This window comes from Mesocricetus auratus, unplaced genomic scaffold (genome assembly GCF_017639785.1).
Source record: "Mesocricetus auratus isolate SY011 unplaced genomic scaffold, BCM_Maur_2.0 Super-Scaffold_100707, whole genome shotgun sequence".
NCBI lineage: Eukaryota > Metazoa > Chordata > Mammalia > Rodentia > Cricetidae > Mesocricetus > Mesocricetus auratus.
Window position 1 is genome coordinate 365686 of NW_024429269.1, and position 16038 is coordinate 381723.

Here is a 16038-nt window from a genome sequence, read left to right on the forward strand (position 1 = left end):
AGATGGTTGACCTATTCCAAATCAGTCATCAAAATCTACATGGGGAAATACATCATATTTTTTTAAAGGGAGGGGAAATGCCTGGCTTATTCAAGAAGGGATGAATCTGTTCTGTAACCTTTCAATTACTTTAAAACTAATTGAGTCGCCTCGTCAATTGTTACAGCACACAAAAGCAGTGCCTGGGCAAAAAGATGACAAAGCATTTTTCAAACTTATCATACATTCTATCTCCATGGATTTTTCATCTCAGAGTTCAAATTCTCCTTCCCAATGAATAGTTGACCTTCAAATTTCAGGCCTTGTGTCTCCTCCTTTCCCAGCATCCATCATTGGTTGGTAAAGTCAAACTGGTTTTCAAGTCTCTACTTCCCTTAACTGAGTTTAAGGAATTTTAGTTGTTTTCAAAATCTGCAGTCTGTTCAGTGTGCCAACTCTGCACTGCAGAGAAGTCTTAGCGTGGGATATCCAGCTTAGATCCTACAAACCAACAGCCACTACAAACAGGTTTAGTATTCAGTGGGGGAGATGAACCAAAAAATGACCCTCCTCAGGCTTTGGTAGTCAGGAAACCAGCAGCATCCCACAGCCCCGCTGGGCGCTGTCCTTGGTGCTGCCGGATCCCTGGGCGCCCCTGCGCCTTACCTTCTGGAAGCTGCCGAGGTCCACCAACCGTTAAGCAGACCGGAGTGCCAAATCACACTTTTAACACAAATTACTACTCCAACCTGTCCTCTTTGCCCCTTCCCAGGGGTTTCAGGCCGGCCATTCCTCAAAAACTCTCTTTTTTTTTCTTCTGCACAACTCTCAACTCATCTCCCCCTGCTTTAAGACAAGGCGGAGGCGGAGGAAAGGGTGGACAAGGAAGATAAGGATGAGTGGGGAAAGAAAAAGGAGAGTGAGGGGGCAGAGAATGGGGTGAAAGATGTGGCGACAAAGAAAAAAGCCCCAGGGTAAAGGGCTCCAAGGGAAATGCCGAGTGGGAACTAAAGAGAGAGAAGGGTGAAGAAGGGCCACAAGGGGGTTGGAGGGGGGTGATAAAGAACAGCAAATCCTAAGGCCAAAAGTAAGCAAGAAAGAGGTAGGTGGCCAAAGAACAGCCAGGAGGTCGGAGAAGAACTGCCCAACGGGCCAGAGAGTGGCTAGACAAAGAAAGGGCGCTGGGTCGGCACTTAGACCAAGGCTATGAACTGCAAACTGCAGGTGAAAACCAGAAAAGGGAGATCTACAGGGTCCGGGACCCAAGGGGACGCTGGGGAAGGGCCGGCCCGGCTACACCCAAGTGCGGGATCCACCGTGGCGCCGGCCCACGTGGAGCGTGGAGCGGCCGCTGAATCACCGCAGGGCTTGTCTCCCCCTTCCCCCCACCCCCGGCCCGGTGCCCGCAGTCCCCGCCTCCTCGACCGCCGCCTCCACGGGGCGGGGCCCTGGCCCGGGACCAGCTGCTCCGCTATAAAGGGGCTGCGGCGAGGCCCGCAGAACGCTGTGACAGCCACACACCCCAAGGCCTCCAAGATGAGCTACACTCTGGACTCGCTGGGCAACCCGTCCGCCTACCGGCGGGTCTCCGAGACCCGCTCCAGTTTCAGCCGCGTGAGCGGGTCCCCGTCCAGCGGCTTCCGCTCGCAGTCCTGGTCCCGCGGCTCGCCCAGCACGGTGTCCTCGTCCTACAAGCGCAGCGCTCTCGCCCCGCGCCTCGCCTACAGCTCGGCCATGCTCAGCTCGGCCGAGAGCAGCCTCGACTTCAGCCAGTCCTCCTCGCTGCTCAACGGCGGCTCCGGCGGCGACTACAAGCTGTCCCGTTCCAACGAGAAAGAGCAGCTGCAGGGACTGAACGACCGCTTCGCCGGCTACATCGAGAAAGTGCACTACTTGGAACAGCAAAACAAGGAGATCGAGGCGGAGATCCAGGCGCTGCGGCAGAAGCAGGTCTCGCACGCCCAGCTGGGTGACGCTTACGACCAGGAGATCCGAGAGCTGCGCGCCACGCTCGAGATGGTGAACCACGAGAAGGCTCAGGTGCAGCTGGACTCCGACCATCTGGAGGAAGACATCCACCGGCTCAAGGAGCGCTTCGAGGAGGAGGCGAGGCTGCGCGACGACACCGAGGCTGCCATCCGCGCGCTGCGCAAAGACATCGAGGAGTCGTCGATGGTAAAGGTGGAGCTGGACAAGAAGGTTCAGTCGCTGCAGGATGAGGTGGCCTTCCTGAGGAGCAATCACGAAGAGGAGGTGGCCGACCTGCTGGCTCAGATCCAGGCGTCGCACATCACGGTAGAGCGCAAAGACTACCTGAAGACAGACATCTCCACGGCCCTGAAGGAGATCCGCTCCCAGCTCGAGTGTCACTCAGACCAGAACATGCACCAGGCCGAAGAATGGTTCAAATGCCGCTACGCCAAGCTCACCGAGGCGGCCGAGCAGAACAAGGAGGCCATCCGCTCCGCCAAGGAAGAGATCGCCGAGTACCGGCGCCAACTGCAGTCAAAGAGCATCGAGCTCGAGTCGGTACGTGGCACCAAGGAGTCCCTGGAGCGGCAGCTCAGCGACATCGAGGAGCGCCACAACCACGACCTCAGCAGCTACCAGGTAGGAACCGCGGCTGCGCGGCCGGCCGGCGCCAGCGCCAGCGCCAGCGCCGCGCGCCCCCGACACGACAATCGAGCACGCGCCCAGAGGCCCTCTTGGTCGCGCTCCCTGGTGGCGACTCGCCAGCGCGCACGAGCGCCGCAGACCAGAGTTAGCTGTGTCCCAAGGCCCTTGCCCCGCCCTTCCTCGTTGCCCCACCCACCTGCCTTAACTGCTTAGAAACCCCCATCTCCTTCAAAAACTTGCTTTCCTACGGTAGATAGATTCTACTTTTAAAGTAAGAGGCACATTCCAGTGATCGAGAAATACGTCATTTAATAAACAGAAGCACAGATAGTCTCTTGTATTCTACACACACACACACACACACACACACACACACACACCACTCCCCGCCGCCGCGATGGGACAAGATTTCAAAACTGGCTTCAGTCCAGAGTTTGGGTGGGGTTGGAGGGTCAGGTCCAACAGGGACCTTCCTAGGGTCCCCGAGTGTTCCCTTTGGGGGCGTTCTAGGCTTACTGACTTCCCTGCACATAGTTCCTGGGAAATGTCTGGTTGATTTTTGTTGGTTTGTTTTGAATTCCATTACCATAAAAGAAAGAAATGGTGAAGAGGGACTAAGAGTGATATCTGCCAGGCTTGTGGAGCTGGCGACTGGGGTGGGGGTGGGGGTGGGTGGAAGGCGGGGGGGGGAGGGGGAGGACAGCAAGTGTCTTGTGAAGGAAGTTTCTGGAGATACCCTGTGCCTTTCAGGACACCATCCAGCAATTGGAAAATGAGCTTCGGGGAACAAAATGGGAAATGGCTCGTCATTTGAGAGAATACCAGGATCTCCTCAACGTCAAGATGGCCCTGGACATCGAAATTGCCGCATACAGGTAGAGTATCTCTGCAGCCTTGGTCCAGGCGCTATCCGCACTGCAGAGGCTGCTGGCTCACAGCCTTCCCCACTTAGGCCAAAGCTGACAGTGTTAGCTCAGAGGCCTTTTTCCCCAGCTCGGTTAAAAACAAATAGAATCCTAAGTGTTGCAAATGTGCATTTATCACTTTTCTTCGTCTTTAAAGGCGAAGGATGCGGAAGGAGGGAGGAGATGGGTGAGGGAATGAAGATGATCAAAAAATAATTGTATTTAAAAAGCTCAAAAATACACAAAAAAAGTGGGGAACGGGTATTTTTGAAGTTTCTGGGGGCCACACCAATAGGCTTAAACATTTTGTTTTAAATGTCTTTGTACATCTGACAGGCAGATGAAGTTTTGATTTTTAGTATTTCATCTGATGCTCTCTTTTATAATGCCAAGGACAAACACCAGGTCATTCTGCCTCTGTTTTTCTCTTACAGCATACTGTTGCCATCATCTGGCTGAGACTAGTTATAGACACATTAGAATATAGATAGACTTATTTTAAGTCTATGGGCGATGTACATGCAGCCTACCCGACTACAGTATATATGATTCTCATATAGCTAGAACTATACAAGCATGTATGTATAGGAACATATACAGCTAAACATATAGGCAATTAGAGGTTTGTTCTCCTTATCAGCAGACTGGTTATAGGTCTCCTGATTAATGCCGTCTTTCTGCTGACCAGATTCAAAGCACACAGTTCTTGACAAAGCAATCATTTCCTGCAACATTTTACAGCCAGAATAAACTGCACTTTCTTTTTAAGAAAACCAGATGATTGTACAAATAGACATTCTGTCACTGAAATCATAAAACAAGTTATAACTGGGTTCACCTGTATTAACATCTAACTATAATTCAAATTCATCAACACTCTGATTTATATCCAATAGGTTTTTTAATTTTTAAATCAAACATTTTATTTGCTTTAACCATTCATACCAATCTTGACAATTCAAATGACAAGGGAAGTCACAATTTGGGGGATGGAGGGAGATGGCTACTAGGGAACCTTCTGAGCACATCCGGGCTGCACCAATAGCGTGACTGCTGCAGAGCTGGACTTAATGTATGGGTGTGGTTATTGGGAGTGGCGATATACTGCAGCAGAGGACTAGTGGGAACTCTCAGAGAATCTGCCACTGGATATGATATAATACACCAATGAAGAGAGTAGACACTGCACTGGTAGACAGAAAGTTTTCCTTATGTGGTTCTATTTATTCTAAAGAGGCCTGCACATTGGCCTTATGATAATGAAGACTAGAAGGCCACATAAGTCTTCCATGATGTCTCATCATCTTTGAATCCTTCTGTAGGAAACTCCTGGAGGGTGAAGAGACCAGATTTAGCACATTTTCAGGAAGCATCACCGGGCCTCTGTACACACACCGACAGCCCTCAATCACAATATCCAGTAAGATTCAGAAGACCAAAGTCGAGGCTCCCAAGCTCAAGGTCCAACACAAATTTGTGGAAGAGATAATCGAAGAAACAAAAGTGGAAGATGAGAAGTCAGAAATGGAAGACACCCTCACAGCTATCGCAGAGGAGTTGGCAGCCTCCACCAAAGAGGAAAAGGGTGAAGAGGCAGAGGAAAAGGAAGAGGAACAGGAAGCCGAAAAGTCTCCAGTGAAGACTCCTGAGGCTAAGGAAGAGGAGGAAGGGGAAAAGGAGGAAGAGGAAGGCCAGGAGGAAGAGGAAGAGGAAGAAGAAGGTGCCAAATCAGACCAGGCAGAAGAGGGAGGATCTGAGAAGGAAGGCTCCAGTGAAAAAGATGAAGGTGAGCAGGAAGAAGAGGGAGAAACTGAGGCAGAAGCTGAAGGAGAGGAAGCAGAAGCTAAGGAGGAAAAGAAAACTGAAGAAAAAGTTGAAGAAGTGGCTGCCAAGGAGGAAATCAAGGTGGAGAAGCCAGAGAAAGCCAAGTCCCCTGTGCCAAAATCACCAGTGGAAGAGGTAAAGCCAAAACCAGAAACCAAAGTGGAAAAAGGCGAGGAGAAGGAGGAAGAGAAAGTTAAGGAAGAAAAGAAGGAAATCGTCAAGGAAACACCCAAGGAAGAGAAGGTGGAGAAAAAAGAGGAGAAGCCAAAAGATGTACCAGAGAAGAAGGCTGAGTCCCCAGTTAAGGAGAAAGCCGTGGAAGAGGTGATCACCGTCACCAAGTCGGTAAAGGTGAGCCTGGAGAAAGACACCAAAGAGGAGAAGCCTCAGCAGCAGGAGAAAGAGAAGAAAGAGGAGAAGGTAGAGGAGGAGGGGGCAGTGAGGAGGAAGGGAGTGATCGCAGCCCACAGGAAGCCAGGAAGGAAGACATAGCTATCAATGGGGAGGTCGAAGGAAAAGAGGAGGAGCAGGAAACTCAGGACAAGGGCAGTGGGCGGGAAGAGGAAAAAGGAGTGGTCACTAATGGGTTAGATGTGAGTCCAGTGGATGAAAAGAAGGGGGATGACAAAGTGGTGGTGACCAAGATGGTAGAAAAAATCACCAGCGAGGGGGGTGATGGTGCTACCAAATACATCACCAAATCTGTAACCGTCACTCAAAAGGTCGAAGAGCATGAGGAGACCTTTGAGGAGAAACTAGTGTCAACTAAAAAGGTAGAAAAAGTCACTTCACACGCCATAGTCAAGGAAGTCACCCAGGGTGACTAAGATTTGAGTCCATTGCAAAAGGTTAAGCCATATGACAATTTCAAAATGCATGTGATTGACAGCTTCAAAACAGAATGGGTTCTCCCATGGGGGCTCCAGACATTGTATTTTCCTTTGTGCAATAGGAGGGAACTGCATGCAAGCTCAGGGTGCCTCCTCCACAGTCTCTGGGGGATTTAAATGCATGATCATGTATGTACCTGGGGAATTTGCCAGTTTCCTAAGCTGTTGGAAGAGGGGCACTGGGGGGATGTCTTGAGATGTATTATGCAAAGTATCAACTGAGCCAAAAATAATAAGTGAAACAGAACTCTCTTAGCCTTAAGAAAGCTATATATGAATACTTACGTTTACCTCACTGGTGCATTTAAAATGGACTTCTGTTCATGGGAGAACCTTGCTGACCTGCACAGTTTGCAACCTTATGTTGATCAATGTTAAACTTCACATCAGTCCTTGCTCAATAAAGGTCATACTGGAAACATAAGTTAAGTGTGTGGTGATACATTATTTCATAGGGAAGTGTCAGCTGCTGGGAGCTGCCTTCCTCCAGAATGCATTGCCTATGGGGATTGTTAGTGACCTGCACCTCTTAGTTCTCATTGCAAAACAAATTGCTTAAGATGGTTTCATGTGTTGACACATTTACTTAGCCCATGCTGCATCCCTACACTTTAAAACTATAGTTCTAAAATAAAAGTAAAAACATCATGGGGAAATGTGGAGAGAGAGAAGACTTCAGTCTCTAGATGAGTCCATCCTGGGGACTGTAGAGTATCTCAAGGTAACTACCCTGAAGTTGAGCTACAGCCCAGGGATATCATGTGTGTCTAGAAGATGTGAGGTTTAAATAGTCAAGAAATGTCCACGCTGCTAAGCACTTCCATTGCTGACTCTTGATTTGGCTGGAAACAATTTACTGTTAGTTTTTATTAGCTGAGGAAATAATACCAAAAAATAAATAAAATACTCTTTGTGGATTTTTTAAAAAATTGAGTCTTTGATTTAGGGGGTAAACAGATTTAGGTGAAAAGCCCTGGTCTGAACCAAAGGAAAATAATACTATTTCCTTTCCAAAGTTATTTGCCTTAGACTGTTACACTCCTGTATAAATTATCATATTACCTTTTCCAAGTCTTTACCATTTCTTATCAATGACACCAGCCCAAGGATATCCTCCTTTGATGTTCTGTGTAAATGGCTTTACAAGATCCTCCTGAACTCTGAGATAATGGCAGTTCTTGCAGTGGTGTTTCCCCAGCCACTTGCCAGTACCCAGTTTTTACGAAACCTGCACACGTATTTGTGTATAGCTCTTCCTTAAAACAACTCATGGTTTGTGTAAAAAGACTCATTTTTCCCAGATGAAGTAATATCCATGATACCCGAGATGAAACAGAGTTATTTAAATATAACCAGCCACAAGTCCCAACTCTATGTGGAAGTTAAAAATAAAATGAGCATTCTGGAGGGACCCAGGGTACCACCTGGAACACAGCTATCAGCTGGTGAAGCGGGTATTGGGAAAGAGGAGCTGGGACCAAGGTCACAGACAGCCCCTGAGTCTGGCCCAGCCCAGAACTATGGTGCTTTGATGAAAGTTCCAGAAAGCAGCATGATGCTTGCCTCCCATCTGGACCAATAACAGGAGGAGCATCTTGATTAGCAGTCTAATCAAAAGTGACTCCAATGGTGTGGGGTGCGGCAACTCCCCTTCCCCAAGGCCTGGGAACCAACCAGAAGTGACGAAAGAAGCTGGTGCTGTATGATCTAATCCATGTAAACTTTAAGTAGCTATTAATAAGTGAGCATTATTATACAAATAATTATTTGTCCCTGAAACCATCTCATCAAATAAAAGTACCAGTGGGGAGAGAGAAGAGTTCAACTCTGTTCCTGGGGTACAAAACCCTTTTTTGAGTTTTTATATTGTTGTTGTATTACATTGTTTTCTTTTTTGTAGCATGTACTATTTAAAAATGAGATCAGTCCCCTGAATTCTCTCTGCAGCCGGAACTGTGTACTTACCCCACCAGGCCTAACTGCTTTCAGACACCTCATTTTCTTTCCTAGGGATACTTTCAGATTTTGTAAAAGACAGAATCACTATTTTGACCCCTCACAAATACTGAAACGTTTCTTTGATAATCCACGTAAACACTTCTAAATCAAAAAATGGCCTTGCTGATTCATCAAATAAACTAATGTTTATTAAGAATCCCATAGAGACACATGCTCTTCTCTCGCATAACTACTGATTCAACTGTGAATGACAAATGTTACACTCTAACTTAAAGGAGACCAACCTGAAATTCCTATTTCCAAATACATTCAGTGACAGTGAGAAAGTGTATGGAAAGCTAGAGGCTGATATCTCTGACTATAGTCCACCTCTGGCTACAGGAACACTAAGATAATGAAAGGGAGAGTTGTTACTTGGCCAGTAGATTGCCTCTGAGACTCTGTTTCTTTTATATATTATGAGAAGTATCAAAGTCAGCTGGGTTTCAACTTTTTTTCTAATTCAAAAAAAGGGATTTTCTTGAAAATCTTTCTGTGATCAGTTGTTGGATCATAGAACTGAGATTTAACCTAGAGTCTGGCTCCAGAGTACACACTGTAAACCCCTACATCACATCATCTCTCAGATGCACCCTCCAGATCCACCACTCAGATACACCCCTCATATGCACCCCTCAGACACACCCTTCAGATGCACCCCTCAGACACACCCCTCAACTGCACTCCTCAGATGCACCCCTCAGACGCACCTCTCACACACCCCTCAGACACACCCCTCAGACACACCCCGCAGATGCACTCCTCAGATGCACCCCTCAACTGCACTCCTCAGATGCACCCCTCAGACGCACCCCTCAGACACACCCTTCAGATGCACCGCTCAGACACACCCCTCAGACACACCCTTCAGATGCACCGCTCAGACACACCCCTCAGACACACCCTTCAGGTGCACCCCTCAGACACACCCCTCAGACACACCCTTCAGATGCACCCCTCAGACACACCCCTCAACTGCACTCCTCAGATGCACCCCTCAGACACACCCCTCAGACACACCTCTCAGACACACCCCTCAGACACACCCCTTAGATACACCCCTCAGACACACCCCGCAGATGCACCCCTCAGGTGCACCCCTCAGATGCACCCACTTGGACCCCTCAGTTTATAAGGATGTCCATCCAATTCCTTTGTTTCTTTTCAGAGGAGAGAGAGTAGAGCAGTACCATGAGTCCTGTGCTTATTAACACTCCCATCGCTAGGGCCTCACTTACATCGTAAGATGATGCCCACGCACAAAATAAGTGGTGATTCCTTCCACCACACAGCTCGCAACAGTGTACAAAAATTCCACAAGTGCTTTCCTAGTGGTAAACTTGCATGTTCAGTTTTTTCAAGGAGTTATTTCTGGTGTGTTTCAGTCTACTGCCAGTCAGTGCAAGACAGTATTAAAACATTAGGATAGTCGTTTCCACAACAAATAGATTACTGGTTCCAGTTTGGAACACATTCCGTTTTCCTGGCGATTTACATAACTTGCCTAAAGAGAAGAAGGAATTTTATTTGTTTGTTGTTCTGTTGTTTTTTATTCTTCTACATTACATCCCCATCACAATTTCTCCTCCTTCTCCTTCCCCCAGTTTCTCCCCCACCCCCAGGTTCCCTCTTTCCCCAGATCCATCCTCCTCTTCGTCTCCCCTTAGAGAAGAGCAGGCCTCCCAGGGCTATCAGCTAGGTACAGCATAGCAAGCTACAATAAGTCCAAGCACACACCATCACATCAAGGCTGGACAAGGTAACCCAGTAGGAGGAAAAGGGTCCCCCAAGCAGGCAACAGAGTCAGAGGCAGCCCCTGCTCCCACTGTTAGGAATCCTCCAAGAACACCAAGCTACTCTACCACAGCATATGTTCAGAGGACCTAGGTTAGACCCCTACAGGCTCCCTGATCGATGTGAGCCCCATGAGTCCAGGGCAATTTATTCTGTGGGCCCTGTTCTCCTGGTGTCCCTGATCCCTCTGACTCCTCTTATCCTTCCTCCCCCTCCACCTCAGGACCACCCAAGCCCTGTCTGTGTTGGCTGTGGGACTCTGCATCTGCTCCCATCGGCTGCTGGATGAAGTCTCTCTGGTCTCTTCAGTGCTAGGCTCTGGTCTCAGAACCCTCTGCAGGCAGAACAAACTAGGTCAAGGGTTTTGTGTCTGGGTTGGTGTCCCAATGCCTCCACTTGAGGCCTTGTCTGGTTACAGAAGATGGCCAGTTCAGGCTCCATGTCCCCCATTACCATGAATCTTTGCTAAGGTCATTCTCATAGATGCCGTGGAGTCACCATTGCTCTAGGTTTCTACCTTGTACCAGAAATACCCTCAATTCCAGTTGTTTCTCCCAGTATCCAACCCCCACAGCTGATCCTTCCTGTTCCTAAGCCCACCTACCTCCAGTACACCCTCAAAATCTATTCTATTTCTCCTTCCCAGGGAGATACTTTTGTCCCCACTTAAGCCCTCCTTGTTACTTGGCCTCTCTGGGTCTGTGGACCTTAGCATGATTATATTTCACTTTATAGCAAATATCTACTTAATGAGTGAGTACATAATTTTTGTCTTTCTGGGTCTGGGTTACTTCACTCAGTATTATTTTTCTAGTTCCATCCATATTGATTTTTTTTGGTTTTTCAAAACAGGGTTTCTCTGTATTGTTTTGGAGACTGTCCTGGAACTCTTTCTGTAGACCAGACTGGCCTCGAACTCACAGAGATCCACCTGCCTCTGCCTCCTGAGTGCTGGGATTAAAGGCGTGCGCCACCAACGCCTGGCCCCATATTGATTTTTATTTAACATAATTTCTTTATTGAATCTCAGGGAATTTCACATTGCATACCCTAATTCCACTCACCTCCCAGTCCCTCCATATCCTCCCTTAACCCCTGCAGCACCCCCCAAAGAAATTCTTCTAAAACAAAGAAAAATAAGACAAACAAAACCCCTCTTTACTCCTCCATCTTTCCCACATCTCTAACACCTTTTCATTTGTCCTGATGGCATTGGGAACTTTTGGTGTGTCACACAGTATACCCTTTTGTCCAATCAGCTTTACTTGCAAATGTTCATTGCAATGAGTCATTGGTCTTTGGTACACCATCATCACTGGATGCTCACCAAAACTCCCCTCAGATATCCCAAGGCCACCTCAAGTCATAGAGGTTCTGTGGAGCCCCCAGCAGGTCCTAGAGGGAGTAGAAGTTAGGGTGAGCCAACCCAAGACCCAGCTGTGGGCCTGAATGGTAGTCGAGCTCATCAGTTCAGGCCACCAGGGCTGTCCCCACTCAGGCAAGGGTCAGAGCCAGCTACCCTACACCCATGCCACTGGGTTAGTTCTCCCTCTCCTGTGGTGAGGAGTGGGATGAGGGATAGGTCCAGCTCTCTTGCTTCTGCGTCCAACAATGGGCAGGGCCAGCTGTCCCAGGGCCAGCTAAGAGCAGGGCTGGCTTTGCATGGTCCTCTGATTTCATCACACATGGTTCCTATGGCCCTCTGAGCTGACTCAGGCCACAGACATCAATACAAACCCAGGACCATGAACCCAGACATGGCCCTTGGCAGCAGCTTGGGCCCAGAGGACATCCTGGCTCCTGGTAGAAGCAAAGGCCATATAGATTGGAGGCTCTGGTGGTGGGGTGCCCCCAGACAGCAACAAGCCCACAGGTTGCTGCCCCAACCCCAGACTTCAGTGTACCCTTTGGTGGCAACACCGGTCTCAGACTTAACACAGACCCCAACTGCAGTAGGACCAGGGTCCCAGACATGGTCCTTGGCAACAGCCCAGGTACAGATGTCACCATTGCCCCAGGTAGCAGCAATGCAGGCCACTCAGACTGGAATGGGCTCAGTGGCAGTGTGGCCCTGCTGCCACCAAACGGCCTTCAATGATAACAGTAACCTCCTACATCAATACAGACCCTGGCTGCAGTAGGGCCACAGACCCAGATATGGCCCTCAGCTGCAGCTCTGGCCAGGACATCACCATGGCACTGGGTAGCAGCATAGGCCACTCAGATCTGCATAGACCAACTGCAGCATGATCCTCAGTCATTAAAATGGACTCTGGTGGCCTATCTGACCCAGGCATCCATACTGCCCCTGGTGGCAGCATGAACCATGGACTTCAACACAGACCCTGGCTTTGGTAGGAACACAGATCCAGACATAGTCCTCAGATTTAACATTTTCTTTGACCAATGAATCTATTTCTTCTATCATATGTACAATGCCTGAGATTCTCTCTCCCACCTCTTGTATTCTGTTGGTGATATTGTATCTATAGTTCGTGATCACTTACCTAGTTTTTCCATTCCCAGAATTCCCTCAATTTGTGTTTTCTTTATTGCTTCTATTTCCCTTTTTGGGTCTTGAACAGTTGCATTAGTTTCCTTCACCTGTTTGTTTGCTTTTTCTTGGCTTTCTTGGAATTCTTTAAGGTATTCATTGATTTCCTCCAATTTTTTGTTTGCCTTTTCCTCAGTTTCCTTAAAGGATTTTCATTTCCTCTATCATCTTCACAAAGTTGGTTTTATGGTGGTGGTGGTGGTGGTGGTGGTGTGTGTGTGTGTTTCAGCTATTTTGGAATATTCAGGTCTTGCTGTTATAGGATAGTTGGGCTATAGTGTTGCCGTATTGCCCTGGCTGTTGGTGACTGTGTTCTTACACTGGTGTATAGGCATGTGAGTTTGGGGTCTAGGTGCTGAGTTTTGAGTCTGTCTTTGTTGGATAGGTGCTTTGTTACTTGGTTTCTGCTTCCTCTTTGGTCTTTTGGTCTTTGTGGCCTGGATATCTGGTGGCAGGTCTGACCTTTGATCCAATAGTGACTCTCTGTCCAAGTTGGGGCCTGGACTTCTGGTGGTGAGTGTGGCCTTTGGTGCAGCAGGGGGTCTCTGCCCAAATTTGGGGGGATAGGATGCGATGAGGAGGAGGGGAGTTAGAATGAGTGGTTCTAGTGGCAGGTGTGGTTTCTAGTCCAGCAGAGAGTCTCCGCCTGAGTTGGCCTATCACTTTTTCTGGCTTGGTTGACCTGCACCTGTGATAGCCTGCACCAGTTTGAAAAAGTTATTTTTAAGTGAGCTATTTTATTAAGACACAAAATTCCTCCATTTCCAAGATCCCTCTATCTTTAGAAGTGCAGGGGTTTGACCACAGCATTGGATTAGAGTTCCCACGTAAAGTCATGGACAGCATAATTGTGTACCTTAGAGTCATTTTTGTCCTGTAAGTTTCCCCTTCTGCACCTGCAGACTCTGAGAGTTGAGCTCTTCCACTGACATCTTGGACCTTTGAGATCTCAAAATCAGTGAAAGTGATTGATTTTACAACCTGAATTTCATCCCTGGTTCCCACAGTGAAAAGACAGAATCAACTCCAAAAATGCTACTATCAGACCCTGCACATAAGCGCCATACCATGTGCTCACCCACACCCACACATAGAACACGCACACAACAACAACAATAATAATAGGCCAGGCATTGGTAGCACACACCTTTTAATCCCAGCACTCAGGAAGCAGAGGCAGGCAGATCTCTGTGAGTTCGAAACCAGCCTGGTCTACAGAGCTAGTTCCAGGATAGCCTCCAAGACAATACAGAGAAACCCTGTCTCGAAAAACCAAAATATAATAACAATAATAATAATAATAATAATAGAAAATTCCCAGTATTATAGCAGGCATAAGCATTTGCTCATATTCAATATTAAATTGAAAAAAGTAACAGATAAATGATTCATTTACTTTGAAGCTAAAAAACTAATTAATGATGTGGTGGTAAGAGTGAGGGAAAGATGGCCTCCCTCACCCCGACCGCCTCCAGCTGGTGAGGGAGCTGACTCTCCCCTTATCAGCTACAACAATCAGGAAAGCGGGCCATGCACCTCATCTGGGCAGCACAACAGAGTTGACCCTGTTTATAGCAGCATGAGCGAGCCAGGCACAAGAATGTGAGCATGAGCAATCTGGCCCCACCCCTCATCTGCCGAATGGTATCATGGGGAGGGAAAAGGTGCCCTCCCCCAACCCTCTGTGTCTGAGGTGGGTGGGAGAACTAGCCCTGGGGTTATAAGGATGGGAGAGCTGCTCCTGCTCCTACCAGGTACAGCACTCAGGAGAGCAGGTCCTGCCCCTCTCCTGGCCAGCAGAGCAGAGACCATCGTGTTGGCAGATATGGGGGTGAGCCAGGACCAAAGTTGTGAGCATGGAAGAGCTGTACCCACTACCCTGTCGGTCATGAAGCAGCATGGGCAAGGGAGACACGTCCTCCTTATCTGTCGCCTCTTGCTGCCTGTGACAGATGTGGGAGCCGGCCCCGCCCCTTCCCAGCTGCAGCACTCAGGAAAATGGACCCTGCACCTCACCTAGCAGCACAGCAGAGCTTATCCCATTGGTGGAGTGGGAGTGGTTAATGGGTGAACCTCTGTGAGAACATGAGCATGGGAGATCTGTCCCCTCATCTCCTGCATGGTGGTGACCCTGCCCCTCACCTGCTGCAGCACTCGGGAGAGTGGCCCCGGCACGCTGCCTGGGCCACACAGTAGAACTGGCCCTGATGGTCCAGGTGTGGGAGAGCCAACCGTGAGGGCATGAAATCAGGAGACCTGACCCCATCCATTGCTCATTGCTGCAAGAGGTGAACTTGCCAGGGCAATGCAGGAGAGCTCACCCTGGTGACCAAGCCTGCCACTACTCAGATCCAGGTCCAGGATTGTGAGCTGTCCCACCCCATCTATGATCTGCTGGAGTACATGAAGGGGCTGGTCCTCCAGACCCAAAGCTACAGGACCTCCATGACACATGGCAGCAACAGGATATCAAAGAGTCCCAGTGAGATCCCAGCATGATAACATAGCAGAAACCAGAGGCCTAGAATCAGACCAATGTCTGTTGGCAATGAACACTTGCAAGTAAGATATACAGACAAAAGGGTTTTCTGTGTGACTCACTGTGTCCCACTACAGCGTCCATGATGTTATTTTTCTCTTTTGTTTTTTTTTCTCTTAAATTTTATTCTATTTGTGCGTGTTGCCAGGGCACAGGGAAGACATGAAGGGATGGGGAAATAAATGCAATGTGAAAAACACAAAAAATAACTAAAAGGAAAGCTAAAAAGAAACTAACTGGTGCATTAATTTACGTATGTATGACTTCAATGCAAATCAAATAGCATTAATAATTACATAAAATATGTGTTCAGGTGTACACATAATTTCCAGCATCAAAGTGTGTGTGTATGTATGTATGTATGTATGTATGTATTGCATTTTGTGGTACACACATGTAAGTATATGGCTGTATACACCCATGCAGTCACATGCAAAGGCCAGAAGACACTGCTGTCTTGATGGTGACAACCACCTCATGCTTTGAGGCAGAGTCTCTCATTGAACCAGAAGCTATCATTAGATAGTCTAAGCTGGCTGGCCAGTGGTCTTTCAGAATCCACCTATCTCTGCCCCCATCTCCCCCAGTACTGGAGTTACAGACATGAATAGCCATGCCTGGTATTTGGGTGCTTGAGATTTGAACTCAGGTGATTTACAGAATAAATGTTTTTACCTATTGAACCATCTTCCCAACCATCAATTTCCTTGACTCATTTTTCCAGGAATGGAAGGGTTTATTTAACAGCAAGTTTGAAACTTCTGCCTTAAGCAAGGATACTATGGCAATTATACCAGGAACACACAATTGTCTACACTGCCAAATCTATAAAAGTTTCTTTGTGCTTTCTTCAACACTGATCAGCAAACAGACTCGGTCCATGTCACTTTGATATATCCACTCAGTTAACCCAAGCTGCTTCTTCAGAGACTTTGACAT

General features: G+C 48.0%; 1 protein-coding gene across 1 annotated transcript; it reads left to right on the forward strand.

Moving 5' to 3' along the window:
- Positions 1 to 1463: 1463 nt before the first annotated feature.
- On the forward strand, positions 1464 to 6638 carry Nefm (neurofilament medium chain). Its single transcript, XM_005075222.4, is given in 4 exon segments — positions 1464 to 2589; positions 3346 to 3470; positions 4823 to 5751; positions 5754 to 6638. Coding segments are annotated over 4 exon segments (2526 nt in total). The 5' UTR covers positions 1464 to 1515; the 3' UTR covers positions 6152 to 6638.
- The last annotated feature ends 9400 nt before the right edge of the window (positions 6639 to 16038 follow it).